This window comes from Tachypleus tridentatus, chromosome 13 (genome assembly GCF_004210375.1).
Source record: "Tachypleus tridentatus isolate NWPU-2018 chromosome 13, ASM421037v1, whole genome shotgun sequence".
NCBI lineage: Eukaryota > Metazoa > Arthropoda > Merostomata > Xiphosura > Limulidae > Tachypleus > Tachypleus tridentatus.
The window spans coordinates 142864711-142886582 of NC_134837.1; the positions used below are offsets into that span (position 1 = coordinate 142864711).

The window sequence follows — 21872 nt, forward strand, 5'->3', positions numbered from 1 at the left end:
TTTTTATATTTAATTTTAAATTTAAAAAATTGAATAATGTATAATACTGAAAATTGAATTATAATCTAGTTTGATACCAATCTTGTTGACATAAATTCAAATAATTGTAGTTCAATAAAATTTTGAATGCAAGTTAATAAACACAAATGGCATGGCCTTTGACCTATGACCTGTAAAGAGATGGTTGAAACCTTTTTTCAGAACCAGAAGAAACTCGTAAGTCTTGTACTTTTAATGGCTTTGAAAGTTTTAAACTTATAACAACATGTAAATATAAAATTGACATTTCTGAAAAGAAAAAAAAAGATATTTATCATTTTTATGTTCATAAATTTGAATAATTATATTTTCAGATAACACTAAGTACATAAACACCGAAGTTCATTTTTCTTAATTGCTGACTACTGAATTAGATTGAGCACATCCTTTAAATAGGATTGACAAAGTAAAAAAAGATTAAACATTCGTACAGTTTGTAAGAGCACATCTTTTTCTTTATTCTACAAGTAAGCATTTTAATATATAATACAAGGCAAGTGAGAATATTAGTGAAAAGTGGGAGAAAAAAATGTTACACAACTAATTAACAAAATATATACATTTGTTCTGATCATGTGTTTTTTTTTAACAAGGTTCATGAAAACTCCCTAAAATGCACGCATGAGCATTATATGATGTGTAAAAAATAAATACTCAATATACCACTTCACACTTTGATCATCTGTTTGTTGTTATCTTGTGAACACAGTCAATTTTTCATCACTAAACTAACTGTATCACTAAATATTGGTGTTAACTCTGACATTATCCAACATTTGCAAAATTTAAAAGATCACTACATAAAACAAAATCAATACTTTATTATATTAATTCCTAGATAATCACTTTCAACAATCATCTAGCAAAACTTGACTTGATCTGACTATACTCCTTACTAATGTCCTCTAGTTTTTTTGTCTCAATAATAACTTTAGTTGGAGTAGTTCGATGATGCAAAAGTAAAATGCGAGGTTTGGTTCGAACCTTGATGGGGGGAAAAGTAGTGTAATCAACCTTAAAATATGCATAAGCAGGAATAGAATCCACAATGTCATGACTATCCTGATATGAAACCACAGAACTACTAAAAGCTGATCGACCTTCTATCAACAAGTAAGTGTAAGACATCATCTCCGAACCCCCTGGTGTCATGTTTTCAGTCTTATCATACCTGAGGAAATAAAACGTATTTGTATTGTACAAGATAAATTGATTACAATGAATGAATTTTAAACATACAAAAAATAATATTTGTAGTTCATCTCCTTTCCATCTTCCACTATTAATACGAATTGAATGATTGCTTTATAAAAACTATCAAGGAGAAAAATGAGTTCTAATGGAGGAATGGCAAGATCAGTAACCACAAGTCACTACCACAGTTTAAACTCAAGTAATAGCTCATTGAAATAAATAGATAGATAAAACATATTTACACCAATCTGAGTTCAAGGGGTTAACATAGATAAAAAGGCAAATGTTTATGTCTTGCTTGGAGAGCATGCTGTTATTTTAAATATTTTTGAATATGCAAATAAGATTATTATAAAGGTAATTTTTGTACATTTCACCACTTCAATTATAAGATAATTGTCTATTAGTTATAACTCTACTTCAAATTTTGATTTATTTAGAATATTATTTTTGAGAAAAAAGTTTGGTTTAAATGCACTTTTCAGAAAAGCAGTAGGAATTTCCTCGTCATTCATGATAATGCTAAATCCATGGTTGTAATGTTCCAAATAGGTTTTAACAGAAAAACATTTTCATACAGTACTTCATGCTGTATAGAAACACCTATGTAATACAAACTCAGAATGTTTACAAAGAGAGGAGTCAAATGTAATGGATGATAGGAGATAAAATTAAATTTATTTTTAAAGTAAACAAAGTAAATATATAAATATCTTTCATACTTGAATATGTGACATGGAAATAAAGTAAAACCATGAAACTAAATCAGGTGGTATTTTCACCACATAAGCTGGCATAAATCAAGAAAATATGTCAAAGTTGAAAATTGCCATGGATATGAAAGGAATTGTAAAATTTAAAAAACAAAACAAAAAAAACTGCAGTGCCCCATAAGGTGGTGTTCAGCAAATTCTTAGAACTACAAATGTTATAAAAAAATCCAGGATCTATATTTAAAACATAACATAAAAAATTTGTATACTATTGTTAGGTGGGAGTTAAAAATTTTCAATAGAAACTGGTAATGTGTGACCACTTTTTTCTTTGAAATTATGTTAGTGTTAAATGTACTTCTGTCCAGAAAACAGTTATATTAAAAAGAAAAAAGGATACTGTGATAAACAATAATACCTGGATTTTCTTGCTATATCATTATCTTTCTGGTATTTTTACATTAAGCTGATTTTTGCAATGACTATCAAGTATCGATTTTATAATTGGAAAACCAGAAGGCTAAATCACAAAGTAATACTGAATTTAAATAAACTGAATAATTTTAAGTTAAAAATTAACTATATACAGGACTCGTGAATTAATTCACTGATTTTCTTCAATCAAGATGTCTTTCCATCAACCAACTCACTTCAGATCCTGCATAGTACCTGTTTAACTCTAATGTTTCTCATTTAATGGGAAATGTCAGGTTTACCTTAAGCAGTTGACTTGTTATTTTTATTTAACATGAGAGAGGCAAAAAAACTCTAGGTATCATCTAGCCCACCACTGAAGGGCAATGCAGCATTATATGAGAAGAACAAGTTGTATCTGTACCAAACAACAAATAAACAAAACCAGTAAGAATGACATCAGCCTAACAATTTTCTGGGCCATTTAAAGTATGGAACAGAAAGCTGATATAAAGTTGTGTTTAGTTTCTGAACCTTTAAACTATTAAGGAAAAATACTTTAATTTTAGATTTCCTTGTTATTCTTGGATACTCTCATTCACTTTATATTCATAACTTTAGTCTGAAAAAAATTAATTTTGCATTTTAATTCCAAGGCATAACAAACCATTAATTGTTTTTACTTATTTCAATTATATTAGTAATTATTTACAATAACAATTATAAACAGATAGATTTTTAAAGCTTAATCAGAACATTTAAAATTTATGGTATCTAAATCCTCTTGAAAATAAAGTACAGTAGATAGTAGTTTTCAATAAACAAGACAGGTTCAATAACTATCAGTAGTGGTTTAGTTCTTAATAATTAGCATTTTTTATTTGTTCAGTGTAGGATAAAGCAACTGATGTTGAATATATAAAAAACTACTGTAAGTACAAAATTCTGATTTAATATCACAATGACACTGTTAAGAATCACCCATAACAAATACTAACCAAATAACACTTGTTTGAAGCTCTGCTGTATCCCTAAAGTATTACCATTTTTATGAATGCTGGGGTCAAAGTGCATATTATAACCTTCTTGCAATGTTACATTTAAATTTTAATTAAACAACTTTATTATGCATACACTCTAATAAACCTGGCATCAAAACAGTTTATAATTAAAATTGTAATTAGTCTGGAACAAAGTACACAATTACACTATATTGCTAAGTCATAATCTAAACGTATAGTCTCTAATTGTAACAAGTTTGGAACAAATTACACAATTACAGTATACTGCTGAGTCATAATATGAACTTATAGTCTCTAATCTTCTTGTTTTACTGAAATATAAACCTAAATATTCAAATACACATGTCACACCAACCTCCTCCCTCACCCTGTATTTCAAAAGATGTAAAAACTTCTTTTTGACATTTGCTATTGGTATTTACAATCAAATAGCAAGAAAATATTTTAATTTACTTGTTTGTCTATAGCACTAGTTCATTCTGAAGGACAATATTTATATTCAGTGTAAGATTCTCTGTTTGTTATCACCAGAACACTTTAACCAGCAAACAGAATTATTTTAACTAAGTTGCATATTTAAAACATAAAAAATCACTATTTTTAAGCAAACAAGCCTACATAAAGAATGGTTCAGTTTTGCTGAAACTTCAAGAAAAAGACCCCACACTTAATTACTATGTTTCTTGTTTTTTTATGTACATTTTTTATTGTTATGAAAGTAATTCGTAATAGCACATACACATTGCCAGGTGATGTGGAATGCATAATAGTAATTTGACCAGCTATGCTGGTACTTTAATTCCATGTTTACATAAAACTGCCCCACTAATGAAAAATTGCTTCATTGATACTCTAAACACAACTGTAAAACAACAAATATAATTGACTCCAGGTTTGAAAAGTATCAGCTTTAGCAGTAAATATGAATAGTATGTATCTGTTATAATAGATGTCCTAGAAAAAAAAAGTAATGAGTAATTTAGACTTCATACTTTAACATTTCACTCTACCTTACTGATTTTGCGAAAGTAGAGAAAATAAGAGATAAAATGTAATGTTTTATTAAAAGAACTTTTGAATTTAATTTAGCAGGGTTTACAGGTTATGTAAATGAGATCTGTGGATGAAAAGTATTTTTATCCTTAACATAAAAATCATTTATACTCAAAATAGTTATATACTGAAACAGAATGACTCGTTAAATTCGGACAAATATATCATAGAAAGATTTTATTTTAAAAAACTGATTTGTGGTCCACACCATAATTGTAATGTCTGCTAAAATCATACTAAATTTTGTGAAAATAGTATTAGTAAATTTGCAATTACAGAATAAAAAATGCTATTTGCAACTTCAGAGAAATCAATGCCAGTCACACAGTATTAAATTTCAGTAAATTTTCCTTGAAATTTAAATGCTACTTTCACCAGATATAATCAGTAATTTCAAAACCATTTCTTGCTGCAAACTCTTATTCCTACTCCAAAATCATCATGCATGTTGAAAATTAGTAAAATGCAGGTCAAAATTAAAACCTGATAACAATCAATTACTTATCCATGATGATGAGAAAACTCACTTGTAGAAAAAATTATATATTTAAAAATGGCTGGTATGGGGAGAGAAGGCACTAGAGAATGACCAAAGAAGGTCGAAATGTTGTTCGCTCCTCTATTGCCTTCTGTACCAATACCAACCATTTTTAAATATATAATCAAATATTTAACAAATTTCTAGGTTGTAAAGCAAAATATTCAGTAGAACACAAAAACTTGTCATTAGTGCACAAATGAAAGTCCATGATATAAAACAAAAACTACAGCTACTAATATACAAGAGATATGTTACTGAACATTCGAGTATTTGTTATTACACTTACTTCCAAAAAGGGTTGACTTGGGCAAATCGAGACACACCAGTCTGAGCAGTAAAAACATCTAAATGAACTGAGACATCTAGATAAAAAGAGTAAAGAACAAATTTTATATGCCAGATGTGAATACCTGTTTACTTTCCTTTGTTGTGAATTAAAGCATATGTTTTGTAAACAAGCTTAAAAGTTTGAGTTGTTAAAAACTGTGCTTACTAGCAACATTTAGCTGAAATGTGGCATGTGATTGGACTCAAGTTCAAATCTAAGGAAACAATATATCCAAAGTGAGTTAAAAAAGGTGTACAACTGTAAAGTGACTTTTGCCTCACCATATATACATACACATCTGAGAATAAACATCATAGAATTTCTGTTTATTATGGCAGAAAAACAAAAATTATGCATTGTCTGACAAACATAAATTATTCAATCGTATTTAAAATAAACAGCTTAAAACAAAAGCAATTAAAAAAATATAATTAGTGCATCTCCACCATCAACATCAATTGAATACTTACTGTATGAAATAAGAATAAGCTTATTTTTATACTTTAAAATTATGTAATAACTACCTGAAATGCTGCTCAACCTCTACAACAAAATTTACAAATAGTTAAGTCTTAACTATGAGCAATAGGAAACAATCTAAAAGAACCTTGTATTGCCACTCTGCCATAAGTCATCAGATGGGTACTTTTGTTGCTAACAGACACAACATGCAAAAAGTAAGAAACAAAGTCAAGAATTGTAAATGTGACAATAGTGGCTTGACTTTAATATTAAAGTCAAGAAAAATCATCCTTTGATTATGCACATGGCCATGTAAGTGCACTGAACATAGGGCCTTGATACTAAAACCTGTAATAAATGTGCAAGTAAAGACAGCTTAAGCAATAATATCCTTCATAATATGTTGGATTTCATTTTACTAACATGGCTATACATAAAGAATTATTACATACAGAAAAACATAAGTGAAGAGATAAAAGTACTATTATTTTTATGCACTTTGCTAAATGTTCTTTGATGGTGATATTTGTTTATCCGTATATATTTTCAGTTAGTCCTGGTATGTTTCTAAATAATAATGTTTTAAGTTCAGACAAAATATTCTATTTAGTTAACACTCTTCTATTTCTTCTCATCCTTTAATACAATACTGAAGGAATTTTCTATGCCATAATTATATTTTTCAATATGCCCAATCTATGTATATAAAAAATTTTCAGTTTGGCTTATCAATTATCCTGATGATGCCTTAAAACCTCAGAAATGGTCATTTAATAATTCAATAATGGATCTATAGTTATAAACATTATTATTAAACTACATTTTAGACCAATGTATACTTGAATAATGTTCTAAACTTTTAGTGATGAATAAATAAACTTTCATGCAATGTCTTCACCAGAATATGGAACATTCATCAATAAAACTTTGAAACACAGTTCCTAATTTAGGAACTCCCTGAATGCATGTAATAACAATATTTGATTAGTTGGATTTTGCCTGCTATTGTACACTTGTATGCTACAAAAGCAAGAAATATAGATCATAGGTACACAAATATGACATTTTCATTTTTTACTGAATGATAATATACTATAGCAAAAACTGTTTTTGATTACAGACTTACCATATTGCATTAGATTGGCTCAAACAGTTTTGGAAAATAATGTTCCTTGAAAATTAATAAAAAAATGTTAATCATACCCTTGTTTAACTTAAACTTAGCATTTACTATTCCTGTATTTGTACAATTAAAGAAATTCCTTACCCTGATCAAATGAAACAATAACCTCACTTAAAGCATTTTTTGCTGCAAAAGTAATTAAGTCTTGGTATTGGTCAAAAACTAATGTTCACACATTATATTTGCAATTTATTAAAAGTAAAGGATTTTAACATATGCTAAGAAGTTATTAACTGATGGCAGGAAAAGCCATAATACTAATCCACTCATGCCACAAATGGAAATAAGAGCTATAATCTATAATCAAACAACAAACACTATCACGTGAGCATGAAAGCACATTATATTACAATAATATAAAGTCAGCAAACAATGATTCACGAACATAATGAAGTGATTTATTTTTGAAGAAGACAGATCAATGTTCTGTTAAAATATGTAATATGTTCCCCCAACATGAGTCATTTCATTATATTTATACATCACTGTTTGCAAACTTGTTAACAAACATTATTATAAAGCTTCTTAGATTTTTACTTTCTGCCAGAAATGAGATGAAAAATATAAATGCAAGAAGAGTATGTAACATTTGTTTCTTAAATACAGAAAAATGACCAAACCTTAAAAAACAAAATCAACCACTCACTTGTACAACTATTTACTTTAATTATTTGTATGTATTTAAAATGAGTAGAAGAAATTATTATATTAAACATAAACAATGGAAGACAACACCCCTAAAGAATGGCCAATAATAATGAGATCTGTTTGTGAAAATGTCATATTCATATTCCTCATTATAACAACCACTCACCTGTTCTGTCGCCCTCTAGCTGATGTAACCTTGCCAAAGCAAATCCTCCAGGATAATTGTGATAAGATATATACAGCAGGAGCCCAGAAGTAACAAGATTAAAAACTAAGTGGAAGCAAACACAGAGGACTAGCAGCACTCGAAACAATGATTTCAGGCGAGTGTTCCATCTACCAAGTTATTTGTACAAATACATATTTATAAAGATAATCAAAAATATTTTACATTACCATAAGTTTCATGCTGTTTTTTAATTGCATAATTACAGTTACATGTTAGAAAAAAGCCCAGTGAATAAATTTTTCACTTATTAATTATAGTAATTTAAAAAAAGTGATTAATAGAGAACATTCTGCCACTAAAAATTTTTAACATGTTATAAGTTGTCATTAAAAGGTGTGTAGCCTCCGACTGGTGTCCATGTGCTATCTATATATAAATTCAGCTTTTAATGAAACAACAGTCAGGTAAGCAATAGATGAAATCAAAAACATTTTGGAAATATTGTAAATTCTAAATAGTGAAATATTAAGCTAAAATACACACAAATACCAACCATTTCAATATTATAAAATCTAACAGAAGAGCACAATAATAAAACTTAAAACTGACAACTTCATTGGTGAAATAAAATGCCAATGTTTGTACCTTATGTTATTCAATAAAACACTCAACATTCGTGTTCTTCATTTCATTTACTATGACAAACTTTAACACTTTCTAGAAAATCAGATTTGTTCATCCAACAATGCCTGCAGTCAGTTGCATCTCTCTCTCTCTCTCTCCAACATGGAACCAGGGTTTGCAATAATACTGATGGTACCAGCTGTACACAAGCATCTCTAATCATGTGACTTCAGAAGTTAGAAACTAAACTTTTCTTCCCAATGTGTTCTCATGAGAAATCTTTTTTTTTTTTTACATCAAACCAAACTGTCAAGTATCTGCAAGCCCACATGAGAAGAAACTATAGCAATGAATCAGTTGAAATTTATGCTTTTATATTGGTTATAAATTTAATAGTAGTTGGCTTCAGAAAAATCTGTTAGCAAACTGTAATCTAGAGCATGTCAGAGGCAGGCATGGAAATTGGTTTCTAGATTTTTCATTGATTGTTCTTTAGCCCCATAACATTGAAGAATATATAGTTTCAGAATATTGATGAGGAAATTACAGAGAATATTTTAAGTTAAATTTTGCAATTTTCTAGGGTGTGGCAAAAAAATCCAGAAGAGGAGATAGCTCAAGAACAAATTATCATCCTAGAGGAATTTGAGGTTGTTTTTAAATATTTCTTTAGAGAATTAAAACTTGTATAATATTAAAACTTGACTTACTATCTATTGTTTGATGTCAAGTTTGTTCTATACCATGATAATTAAATAGTTTAATTAAATTTTGAATGTAACTCACTAAAACATTTTGACGTGCACACTAACCTGCCCATATGCTAAGGGGTAATAATCATGCACACACCTACCTAACATGCAATTAGTCATGAAGGAAAATTCAAGTTCTCTTCCAGCAAATAAGGAGTCACCTGTTTCACACATTTCATGTTACTGTTAATTTTCATGATGAGATTCACTTATCAATTAAAATATGAACTCAAAACTGTGACATCAAGCATTTACTGATACTAACAGTACAGGAAACACCACCCAAAATTAATAATTAATGTTTTATTATATTTTACAAAAAATGCAGTAATAGTTAGAAAACATTCTAATGGTAATATTAATAACTGATCTGTTATAAAAACAAGAGAAAAACTATAAAACAAAGAACCTAATAGCCATGCATTACTGAATGAAGCAAGTTAGTATATTTCCATTTTATTAGTCACATTTTCTAAAAATTCTTTTTTGAGAAACCAAGACACAATGATGTAGGCTGTTGTCAATAAAAAGGTGATGTGGATTAGACCTTCAATGACTTTTCCAGAACCAGTTGATGAAAGTAAAAACACTGATTTTTCAGAATTTAACAGTACTGAAACTTTTGGTTTTTCAAAATTCCTTGATTTTCCAGAATTCATGACCTGACAAGACTTGTCCTTGTTTTCCTGTGTTTCTCAATCTGCTCCTCTTGTAAGTTGTAATTCCAATCAAACATATGTACTATTGGTTGTTTTAAATTATCCTTTGTTAAGTACATTTTATTTATTTAACCTTTATTTTAGTCTACATTACAATACAATAGCCTGCCACTAGTTGATTAACCTTTCTCCTGTTTGGTTTTCAGAAAATAGTTTTATTATTACTTTGAATTGAACACAATATCTTGTTTCTTTCATTCCACAATTAGAATATCACTACATATTTGGTTTTTAAATCTTTAACTTTATTAGAAATCAGGTAACTTAAGCCAAATTACAATCAAAAAACAGTTTAACATTCAAGTATACACACATATAACTATTTCTTATTTTACTTAACATAACTACAGCATGTTAATATTATGCTTTTCTAAGACTCAGGTCCAGTGAACGAAACTTTTAGAATCTACATACACGTAACTCATCTTTGATTCAGTTAGTTAATTAATATTAACAATTACAACAAATCAAAACTTACAAATATGCACATCCTCTGGCTGCTGCTGTATTCAGGAGAGGAAAAGTATACATGATGAATCTTAATTCTTTATGAGGCAGGAAAGAATAACAAGTTACAAAGCCAAGAGCTGGGAAAACCAAAATCCATATTCTTCTGTCGACCATTAAACCAAGTGGAAGAAGAAATAATGAAAAACTCATAGCTCTGGGAATTGCAGAATAAAAATACCACAACCAAGGTGATGTCTTTTAATAAGTCAAGGATTTATGGTCTTACATACATAATATTTTAAATTTTATATATGTATATACAATATAACAGCTGAAATTAGTATCTACTGAATACTGATCAAATTAGGAATTCATTGTTCAAGTGCCAAATTCAAACCCAAACAGAACATTCACATTTTGTGTTCACATTTCTGCTCTTCACACAATGTTATACATTTAAACTCAATACAATTACTTTAAATACTCAGGAATGTTCCACAAAACATTTAACACTAAATAAACATTTCTCTTCATTACAATATTAATGGAATACTGTATTGACCCAATTATAGTGTGATCTCAAATACAAGTTGATCCCCATTTTCAAAAAGAATAGAAAAGTAAAAAACTGTCATAACATTTTTTTTTTCTTAGGCCTTAAAATATTGTAACTGAGCATCCACAGGTGGATTAGTTGCAAGAATTACTGATGACCTTGAGTGAATGTATGGTGTGCATGTTTAGAGGGATACTATTTGGACATCTTGAAATGTGGCAGGCAAGAATAGGAGGAAAGGGCCTGTGGTTGGCTATGATTATAAGGCAACTATGAATTTTATAGCCTAATTATTAATAAAAAATATCACCTCATAATTGGGCCAATACAATAATTAATTTTATACACAATACTGCATCAATGCAATTCAATTATCTACATATAAAACTTTTCCTTCCAAATTATAATTATACTGTATGGACCCTATGAAATTTTGCTCTTTTCTATTAATACATGGATCTTTTATATTTATAAACATACCTGCTTCACAAGTAATGATGAATGAAATCTTTCATGATTATACCTTCTCACAATAGTTTTCCTTAACTATATACATTATTTGTTGAAAAATAATTTTTCAACAGGGGGTAAAATAAAAGCAAAAACGTCAACTTGAACAAACAAATTCCATAAGTTTGGGACTGTAAACATGTGGAATATATCAAATGAAATTAAAAAATGCACTCTATACTGATTCTACAATGATTCAGTTCTTAGAAAGTGACAGTAATAACATTAAAAAGTTTAATATAAATGGTTCTTAAACAACAATAGCGGCTATAAACAATGAATTATAATAAATTTCTGTAAAAAAATATACACATTATCAAAACTGTCTGTCAGAGCATTTATCTGACTCCTGTTTATGGTGACCTCTACCTGCACTGCATTTGAAAAGCTGCAGCATAGATAAATCTCAACATTCACTTTTGAAATGACAGGAGAACAGGAATGAATAATGTTGATGCCAAATTTTATTTACTGTATGTTACTGTTGAGTAGCTCTTAGCATAACTGAAGTGCTAAACAATTACTTTTTGTAATAGGTAGTATAAGTAGCTCTAAGCTTTGGCTTAGAAACCAAGAGAACACAATTAACCTTTTAAAAGTTAATGAAATAATTTAAATTGATAGATTAACTTCATCAAAAAGAGGTAAAACTGAATTTTAAATGGTTGTTGTATATTGAATATTACAATCAAAACATTTATCATGAACACTAAAACTAGTTTACAATCTGTAACTTCCTGTTTAAAAATATACATGTGATAGCCATTAACACATGCAAACCTGCATGTTAATTAGAAATGTTTTGTGTCAGTTAGTTCTGAAGTAGTTCTAGAAACATTTCTAAATTTATTAACAAATCTGACATGGTGATATGTAGAACCAAAACAGTATTGCATTATGATCAAAACATCAAAATGTGTTACCTGTTAGTTAAATTATATCAATTTCAAACAAAACAACTTCATGTGATCTTCTGAGCACACTAATGAATCTATATTATTATAAATTAGTTATAAGCAATCTCCTTATCAGCACCATCCTAGTTCTGATTATTTGATTAAGGTACAGCTTGAATACAAATTACTACAAAACAGTAACATGAGCATAGCATCCCACTACTCCAGCAAATAGTCACACCAGCCACATATTACATGGCATACTGATGCTGTGCAACTGGACAGCTATAACAAAGACTTTCAAAGATTCACAAAATCAAGAATTCAACAGGGTATAGTTCTGAAACCAACAGGGAAGGCAGCTAGTCATCACCAACCACTGCCAACTGTTGGGCTACTCTTTTACCAATGAACAGTCGGATTGACCATCCCCTTATAATGCACCTGCTGCTGAGAGGATGAACATGTTTGGTGAGACAAGGATTTGAAACCTCAATCCTCATAATTATAAGTCAAGCTCCTTAACAATCTGGCCATGCCAGGCCTTTCTGTAATGCAGTTGGCTATTGTAGACAGAATATTTGGTAGAATTCATGAAACAGTTATATGGGAGAAAAATAATCTAGATTCTGTGCTGTTGATACATTCTAAGTTCCATATGAAAAGAAAAATCTAAATTTTTTATCACCCTGGTTCTAAACCAAAATTATTTACAATGACAACTGGTTTTCTATGTATATTTTTAAATGTTTCTAAAATACACTTTCTAAACACAAACTGTACAGTTATCAAAAACAAACAAGCATTTATTTATTAAAAACAAAGATTGCAGTTAATTCTAAATACATGAAAATCCATAATCGCAAAAATTTAGCAATGAGGTTAAAAACAACAAAATCACCAAAAATTTAAAAAGATAAAATTAATATTTTGAATTAGACAACTGACGATAAAAGGTTCAAATTTTATATTTTTCTTAAAATTATAGGAAGAAAGTTTATTTTACTGTAAACTAATTACAGAATATCAAGATGGAGTCACTTTATTTAGAAAGTATATAACCCAACTGATGTTTAAAGAATAGTCTAACACTTTCATAGGTGACTTTCAAATTATCTCTTACAGAGAAATTTGCAGTCATTTCTTTTAAAACTAAAATTAATGATAACACTAGTTTATTCCTTATTATGAAAGTTTCTAAAAGTATATCTTACACAAGTCTCTAGATACACAATCCTTATCCTTACTTCGATGTTATCATATCAATTCTCACGACCAAGTTCTTACAGAAATTGGCCTATAATAATTTTCTATTGGTATTTTTTTCATGATACCATCTAGCAGTAAGTTTGAGGTCCTATGACTCTAAAATTTGGGTTTCAATACCTATGGTGGGCAGAGCATAGATATCCCATTATGTTGCTTTGCTCTCAACAACAAACAAAAATTGTTTATATTGTGATGCTTGACAAATTAAGGACAAAAGGTTTATATGTGCAAAACAAAGGATACACCCCATTCAGAGCTCTTATTTAGTACAATGTTATACCACAAAACTTCTCCTTCAGGCCATACCCATCGTTGCCAAAAGTATGAATCAACTGATACAGTCAATGCTACATAAAAATATTAATACATGTATAGTAACACTTTCTTCACCATTAAGGTACAGGAATGAATGTTATATAAATACAATTTTCCACAATAAATACAAAATTTAAATCAGATTTAACATATTCAATACATAACATTAACTATGTAAACAACTTGGCAACTTTTTTACCACTATCAGATAAGATCTGACACCTTAGACAATACAAATATTTAAATATATATAAACTGATACAATCTACTTGTGTGATTTATCAGTAAAATATTTAAGTCAAACTGAAAAATTTATTTTTAGCTCCTTAAATTTAGAGTTGGGCAATTTAATTGTTGAGTGAAAATTGTTTTATTACAATTAACTGAGATTATACTTAAGTAAAGCATCATAATCAACTACTCAACACTTGGATTGTAAATTTATTACAATCAAACTTCCTCACACTACATCTGTTATCGAAAAGTTACTATGGCTATCTGTCACTGTCACTATGAGAGATCCTGATAAGAAAGAACACTAGTCGGCCACACCTCTCATTGAAATTATCATTTTTTTAATATCATTAAACTACTAATTATAGGGATGGCAACTGTCTGGAAACACCTGCTGCCAATCTTTTTCTTTATTTGTAGGTACCACTGTTTAAGGAGCACAGTACTGACTGATTGTAGGGACTCTCAATTAATCAGTTAGCAAATACCACTAACTACCCAGATGGTCAATTTATCCAGCTATATTAATCTATGTCAATATATCAACCAGTGATACTCAAATAATAACATTAATATTTCACAAGCTGTGTGATTTTCTTACCACACTACAGACGATGGGTGGGCAACTTCATGGCCAGTGGATAGCACAATTGTGGCCAGCTCCAGTTTATGAAACAACATTTTCCATCATTTACTTTTATCACAAATTTGGTTATCAGCAACTGCATTGCCTCACATCATTGCTAGTGTTGCATGCTTCATCACTGCCACAGACACCACCCATTTTGTAACATCAGTCAGGTTTAAATGTTTGTTATCAAGCTTGTGTTGTTTTGCATGCACTTGCAAACATTTTTCATTGTGCAAATTTCAATGGTTTAAATACATTTTGTTTTTAATCCCACAATATGGATAAGCAGATAATTTAAAAATGAAAGAATCCAGATGATGGTGAACACTTTGAAAATAAAGACGATTTAATTGATTCTGGCATTACTGCCAAAAAGAAAATGGCACGTGACTTGAAAAACATGAAACTAGAATTTAATGTAAGTTGGGAGTTTAAATTTGCAGTGATTGAAACAAATAATAAGCCAGTGTGTTTTTTGTGTTACAAAGTTTTTAAAAATAATAAAATATACAACCAAAAGCAACACTTTAACAATTTTCACGATGAACTTGATGTAAAATTTCCAGTTGATAACAAAAATCGTGCGAATGAAATTAACTGTCTAAAAGCACAACTTTATGAACAAAAGAGAGGCCTAAAAATATTTTTATCATCAATAGAACTAGTTACATTAGCTATCTCTAAAGTAGCTTGGATTCTAGCCCAAAAAAATAAATTATTTTCTGATGCTGAACTAGTAAAAGAAATATTGATTGTGGTCATTGAAACTATTTTTGAATCATAATTCTCCAACAATAGATAATATACTTTAAAAGGTAAATAATTTATAATTAAGTTGAAGAACGATTGTTCACAGAATGCTTGAGTTAGCAAAAGACAGAAAATCAGTTGCTTGAACAACTAAGAGAGTGTTTGTATTTTTCTTTAGCACTAAATGAGTCAACAGATGTTAGTGACACTGCACAGTTGATATTTTGGGTTCAATACATAACTTTAGATCAGTGTTCTTAACTTTGTTGGAGGTCCTGAACCCGGAAGTTTCATACTTGCATTCACTGAACCCTTTGTAATTGGAAAAATAAAATATGATTTTTTCAAATTCAAAACATAAGTAGATATTTTATTAGTGCACAAAATGAACCATACATCAGTTGCACACAATATCACTGTGTTCAAAGAACAAAACAAGCAAAACATGAATTTCACACAAAAACAAAAACAAAACTCAATGAATATTTACTGCAAATCAATGTGACTTTTGCTGTTGCCTTTCAGAGACAAGTTCAGAAATGCACAGCTTCACCTTGGCAAGTGACATTCTCATATCATTTTTGCAACAAAGTCTGTTCCTTTTCTTCGTTTTATGTCTACCATCCTCGAAAAGGATTGCTCTCAAAGAAACGTTGTAACAAACGTTATGAGTATCTCAAGGGCTTTCTTAGCAATAAGAGGGTACATTACGATTTGGTGACACCAAAACATTGAAAGCATTGTTGTTCTGAAAAGTTGTTGTTGAACCTGGCTCTGCTGAAGTTCAATGATTTAGTCGAGGTATTTCTGTCCCAACACTAAACGTGAACGGCTGTCTCACCCATGCTGAATATGACTCTCTGGTGGGGAAGTATCTGTTGAGAGACTTGGCGAGCTCATCTAAGTGCATGGCAATTGCTTGCTTCAGTTCCCTGGGTACAGAAATGTCTCCGTTTCAGACACATCTTTGATCTTACTTACACAGTCGTCCAGCAGGGGAAAGTTTGCGAAGTTATCATTCTCTGTTCATCGTTTCCATAACGGAAGTGTTTTTTTGAAAAGCCTTCAGGTTTTCTTCCGCTTCAATGATGTTGACTCCACTGCCCTGCATCTATTGATTGAGAGCATTGAAGATATCGGCCATGTACGCCAAAATGAGAATGAACTCAGATTTTTCAAAGCAATCTGCATGACAATGTTGGTGCTCTCACAAAAACAGGACTAATTCCACACACATGGCAAAAACATGATTCAACACCTTTCCCCGGTATAACCACCGAACGTTAGAATGGTACAGAAGTACCTCAAATTCAAAGCCCATTTCATTACACAGCTCTTTGAAGATGCAGTGCTTCAAGGCACTATTTTGCATAAAGTTCACACATTCCACTACCATTTTTAATACTTCTGCCAGTTTTGAAGGCAAGGTTTTTGTTGCCAATGCATGCCTGTGCAGAACACAATGCATTAGAATGATGTGTGGTGCATCAGATTTCACCAGCACACCAAAACCAGTTTCGTTCCAGCATGACTGGAGCTCCATCCGAACAAATTGCAGAAACCATATTCCACGAAAAATCCTTGTCTCTGAAGAAGTCATCCACAAGTTTCTTCACGTCAGCTGCCTTAGTTGTTTTTGTAAGAGGCTTACGAAATAAAAAAATCTTCTTTAATCTCGTCATTCTTCACATAGTGCATGAATACAACAAGCTGTCTTAGACTGGAAACGTCGGTGGTCTTGTCAAGTTGAAGGCTGAATTTTGCTGAGCTTGAAATCAGATCTGCAACTACTTGAGCCAAGATGTCATCATTTATGTCATCTATTCTGCTGCTGATGGTGTCATTTGAAAGAGGATTTTGGGATAACTTATTTTCAGCAGCTTTTCCCAGCATGATTTCACCATCTTCAACGCAGCTGGTTTTATGAGTGCTTCACCAATGATGTGTGGTTTGCCCTGCTTTGCGATCAAGTACGCAACTTCATACGATGCTGTAAGGATCGGTTTGTCAATGGGTACAAAGCCGAAAACAGGCAAAGTAGCCTTTCCATCAAACCTGGCTCTCTTTCCCTTGAATTCAGCAAGCATTGTGTTCTTGTATTTCGCATCTCCATGCAGTTTTAGTGAGTGTTCTCTTAGTTTTGCCAGTGTTAGACTAGAATTGCTCAACTTGGCATTGCAAATCATGCATTGAGGACGCTGACTCCCATCATGTTCCATTATACACGTGAATCCATATTGTATGTATTCGTCCAACCACTTTCTGTTTTTGCTCGACATAGTTAGTATGAAGGGATTAAAATATTAGAGAAAAAAATCACAAATGATGCACGATTACTACAGTCACAAGTCGACTGCTAAGCGTACAAAGTTCCCTGCAGCACAGATATTAAGGTGAAGTGATGTGATGTGATCAGCCGCAGCCAAGGAAGGCCAAGTAGAGCATGACATCACGAATCATACGAGTGTGGTGAATGGAACGGACACACTGTGTCTTTAATTTCTGCCAAACTCCTGAGACTGACTCACCGAACCCCTGGGGTTCAATTGAACCCAGGTTAAGAACCACTGCTTTAGATCTTCAAGTGAGGGAAGAAGTGGATTACAATATCAAACATGTGGAAAAAACATCTTTGAAAAATTTCTTGAAATGTCAAAAAATTCAATCTGAATTCTGAAAAACTGATTTCTGTCACAACAGACTGTGCTCCTGCCATGACTGGGGCAAAATTAGGATTTGTTTCTTTCTTTGAAGTAGCATTTAATTGAAAATAATGTGAAGTCTATGCTGCCATCTTTCCATTGCATTTTGCATCACGATAATTTATGTGCTCAGATGTCAAAAAGTGATGAATCGAAAAATTTGATAGACATTGTTGTAAAAATTGTGAATTAATTAGAAGTGGAAGCTCTCTCATCCATCAGAAGTTTGTTGAGTCTTTGAAGAAAAGCAGTGACCATATTTTTGATGAATCACATTTTTGATGAACAATCACAAAAGAATGATTTGACATATTTTGCAAAGTTGAATAGTTTTCTAGAAAGTAATAAGGGCTGTAATTTTTTTGATGCTAAAGATGATCTCTATGTAAACTGGATCAAAAATTTGAAATTGATATTTGAATTTTTGCATGATCCATTTCAATTTGACTTTGGATAAGTGTGGATTTGAAGATGAGATGCTTACCCTGCAAAATATAGAATACATAAAAGGTAAACAAAAATTTTCCATCAGAGAGATGTGGCTCACTATTCTGATGAGTCTTCCAACATTAAAGATAGCAATTTCAAAATTATTTTCCACATTTGGATCCACATGGGTGTGTCAATCAACACTTTCTATGCTAGATTTTCTGAAGTCCAGATACAGATCTTGCCTTACTGACATAAATTTAGTAGAAGCAGAGCTAAGATGCTTGTTGAGCACAGATATTAAGCCAAATTTCACGAAACTTGTTGATTAAAACCCCTATCAATTTTTACATTGAATCTTAGTTGAAATGAAATTATTTTGATTAAACTAATATCTTTCTTTTTTTTTTTAATAGTGTGGCCAACGTTGTTTTCATCAGCTACAGTTGTGGCCACTATGAAAAATAAGTTGCCCACCCCCACTGTAAACTATTAATAAACAGTCTTACTTCAAAATACATTGTCAGTAATTACTGGAAAAAAGATTACTCTGTAATCAAACTGCAGCTCTTAAAAGGCAAAATCCCTTATATAAATAGCTTTACTTCTCTATACATCAAATATTTGATTTAAAGACTGGTGAAAGACTAACAATATACAAACTACTGACAAAATATAAAATAAATGAACTATGATCCTAACATAACAGCAACTATTTCTACCCTAAACATGCTAGGTTGAAAATTATTATTGCTATATCCTTTAAGCACTGTTAGATCTTTTATGCTTCAAGTTGTTGCATGCAGTGGCTAGAACTGGGTGATATATATAGTTACCCACAAGCAGCAATTACACTGATTTGTGTTATGCAATTTCATCAGTTAATAAATATTATGATTAATGTCACAAAAATAATCAACCCAATGAAAATTAGTGTTTCTGATTATTACTGTTTTTAATTATGTTAAAGTATAATTAAATCAACTGATCAAAATATAGCCATTATGTTTGTGGTCAGTACAAACCTACATAATGGGTTATCTGTGCTTTAGTTACTGTAGGCATCAAAACCTGATTTTACCAATTCAAGGTTTCATTTCAAATTTGTTCAGCTAGGTGTTTCAGGGAAGAGAGAGTCTAGTGATTTAAGGATCTCAGGTTCAATCTGCATTGCCATCAAATTTACTCACCCTGTCTTTGTTATGGCAGAGGTTTGATTGTTTGTTTTTGGAATTTCACACAAAGCTACATGAGGGTTATTTGCACTAGTGATCCCTAATTTAGCAATGTAAGACTAAAGGAAAGGCAGCTTGTAACCACCACCTACTGCCAACCCTTGGACTACTCTTTTACCAATGAATAGTGGAATTTATCTCCACATGGCTGAAAGGGCGAGTGTGTTTGGTGCAACAGGGATTCGAACCTGCAACCCTCAGATTACGAGTTGAATGCCTTAAGCCACATGGCCATGCCAAGTTTATATGGCAAAGTAACTAAGGCTATCTGTTACTGTCACCAACTTGAAACTGCAGATTAGGGAAGAGACAGCTGGTTGGAAACATGTCATACCATATGTAAAACTACTAACCACCCAGCTCTAGTGATGACTAAACTACTTAAGTATGAGGAAAACATCTGTTAATCATTAGCATCAGAATCAGAGTTGATTCTCAAGAATGTACCACTTTTTTTTCTCTAAATTCTACAATGATAATATGATTCATTATGAGAATACAGTAATCATGGTCTGGACAAGATGATATACTACATGCTTTTCATAGAAAGATATTTTGAAATATATGACCAATATTTTTGAAAGTAGTCAAGCATATAAACACAGGTAACTCTGTTTCATCAATATCATTAGACCATTCCTAATTCACCTCATGAATAAAAACGACAAAGGTCACCTGCATTATAAAATTACTAGGATTACTGATCTCTGGAATTGTGGCCAAATCAGCATGGAGTTATTAATGCTTAAGACATGTACTCAAAGTTTGATTGGAATGAAAAGAAGAATACACAAATTGTGATAAAAGAATGTTAATATTTTACAATGTAGACTTCATGGAATCACTAGCAAGTTTCATTGTTTATATTTACATATATGACAATTATTTTTGAACACATTATGGCAAATGACTTCTGTCCATGCTGGTCATATTAGGTTCAGCTAAAAGCAAAATTGTTAGAGTTGCTGAAACAAACCACTTCCAGTCAATACCAGGAAAATATTTAACAAAATACTAAGGGAAAATGACAATAGATGTACAAGTTAGTTATTTTATTTAGAACTTTAGAACAGCTAACTATGGTAATCTTTCCATTCAATTACAGAGTGAAAACCATCAAGTTAGTTATGTTTTGAGATATGAAATCAGCTATGGTATGCAATTAGCATAAAAAGCCACTAATTTGGTGTCAGAATGTTTAACAGATCAAGGTGAACTCACATCGCATTAAAATTCCAGTGTATAACTTACACAAGAGACAAAAAAAATGCACACATTCCAACTCTAATGAAAGTTTTTTATAAAAATGTAACCAGTTAATGCAATAATTTTTGTCTTGCATAACCCAAATGTTATGTACTTTTAGAAACAAATTTAAATTTTGATTGTTCTTCCTACTATTTATAGTAAAATCATCATTATTTAATGTAGTTATCTATACTAAGAATTAGAAAAGTTTGCAGATAATATGATTTTCATTTTGAGCATAAAAACACTATAAATTATCTTATAGTTTTCAAATTTTACTTGCATAATCTCCAGAGCCTCCTAAATGAATACCAATTTTTTTTTAAATAAATTTTTATATTTTATTTTCTATTTTCTATGTTATATCATTAACTCTTGATATTATCATCAATGTATAGTACAATGAAATAATTAATACCTTTAAACATTTATAGTTTGTTCTATAATCTTTTTTTCTCATATGTATATCACATCTTTATCTTTTCACTAAATTTATCTTTAATTTTCCTTTCTGTCTTTTATTTTTGATGCAGGTATGCCATACTGTTCCTTCCAATGTGACCTGTGATTGTAACAATTATTACAGAACAAAGGTCTACCACAAACACTTTCACTAATGCTTGCACATGCAAATGACACCTTCTTGCTTAGATATTTCCACAAATCAAATTAAATGTATACAACTATAAAATTTTCAAATGTGCATTTATAACCACAAATAATATATAAATAATTAAAATATAAACATAAAACCTAAATGCAATCTAACTGGTTAGCAAATTAATA

General features: G+C 30.7%; 1 protein-coding gene across 2 annotated transcripts in view; it reads right to left on the reverse strand.

The window, feature by feature from the left end:
* Nucleotides 1-472: 472 nt before the first annotated feature.
* Alg12 (Alg12 alpha-1,6-mannosyltransferase) overlaps nucleotides 473-21872 on the reverse strand; it is a 39992-nt gene continuing 18592 nt past the window's right edge. For both annotated transcript variants that reach the window (XM_076474432.1, XM_076474431.1), the window contains exons 6-10: nucleotides 13786-13889; nucleotides 10340-10566; nucleotides 7764-7933; nucleotides 5263-5338; nucleotides 473-1210 (exon numbers count right to left, since the gene is read on the reverse strand). In XM_076474432.1, the coding sequence (XP_076330547.1) occupies nucleotides 895-1210; nucleotides 5263-5338; nucleotides 7764-7933; nucleotides 10340-10566; nucleotides 13786-13889 (893 nt within the window). In that variant the 3' untranslated portion in view covers nucleotides 473-894. The remainder of the gene's footprint in view (nucleotides 1211-5262; nucleotides 5339-7763; nucleotides 7934-10339; nucleotides 10567-13785; nucleotides 13890-21872) is intronic.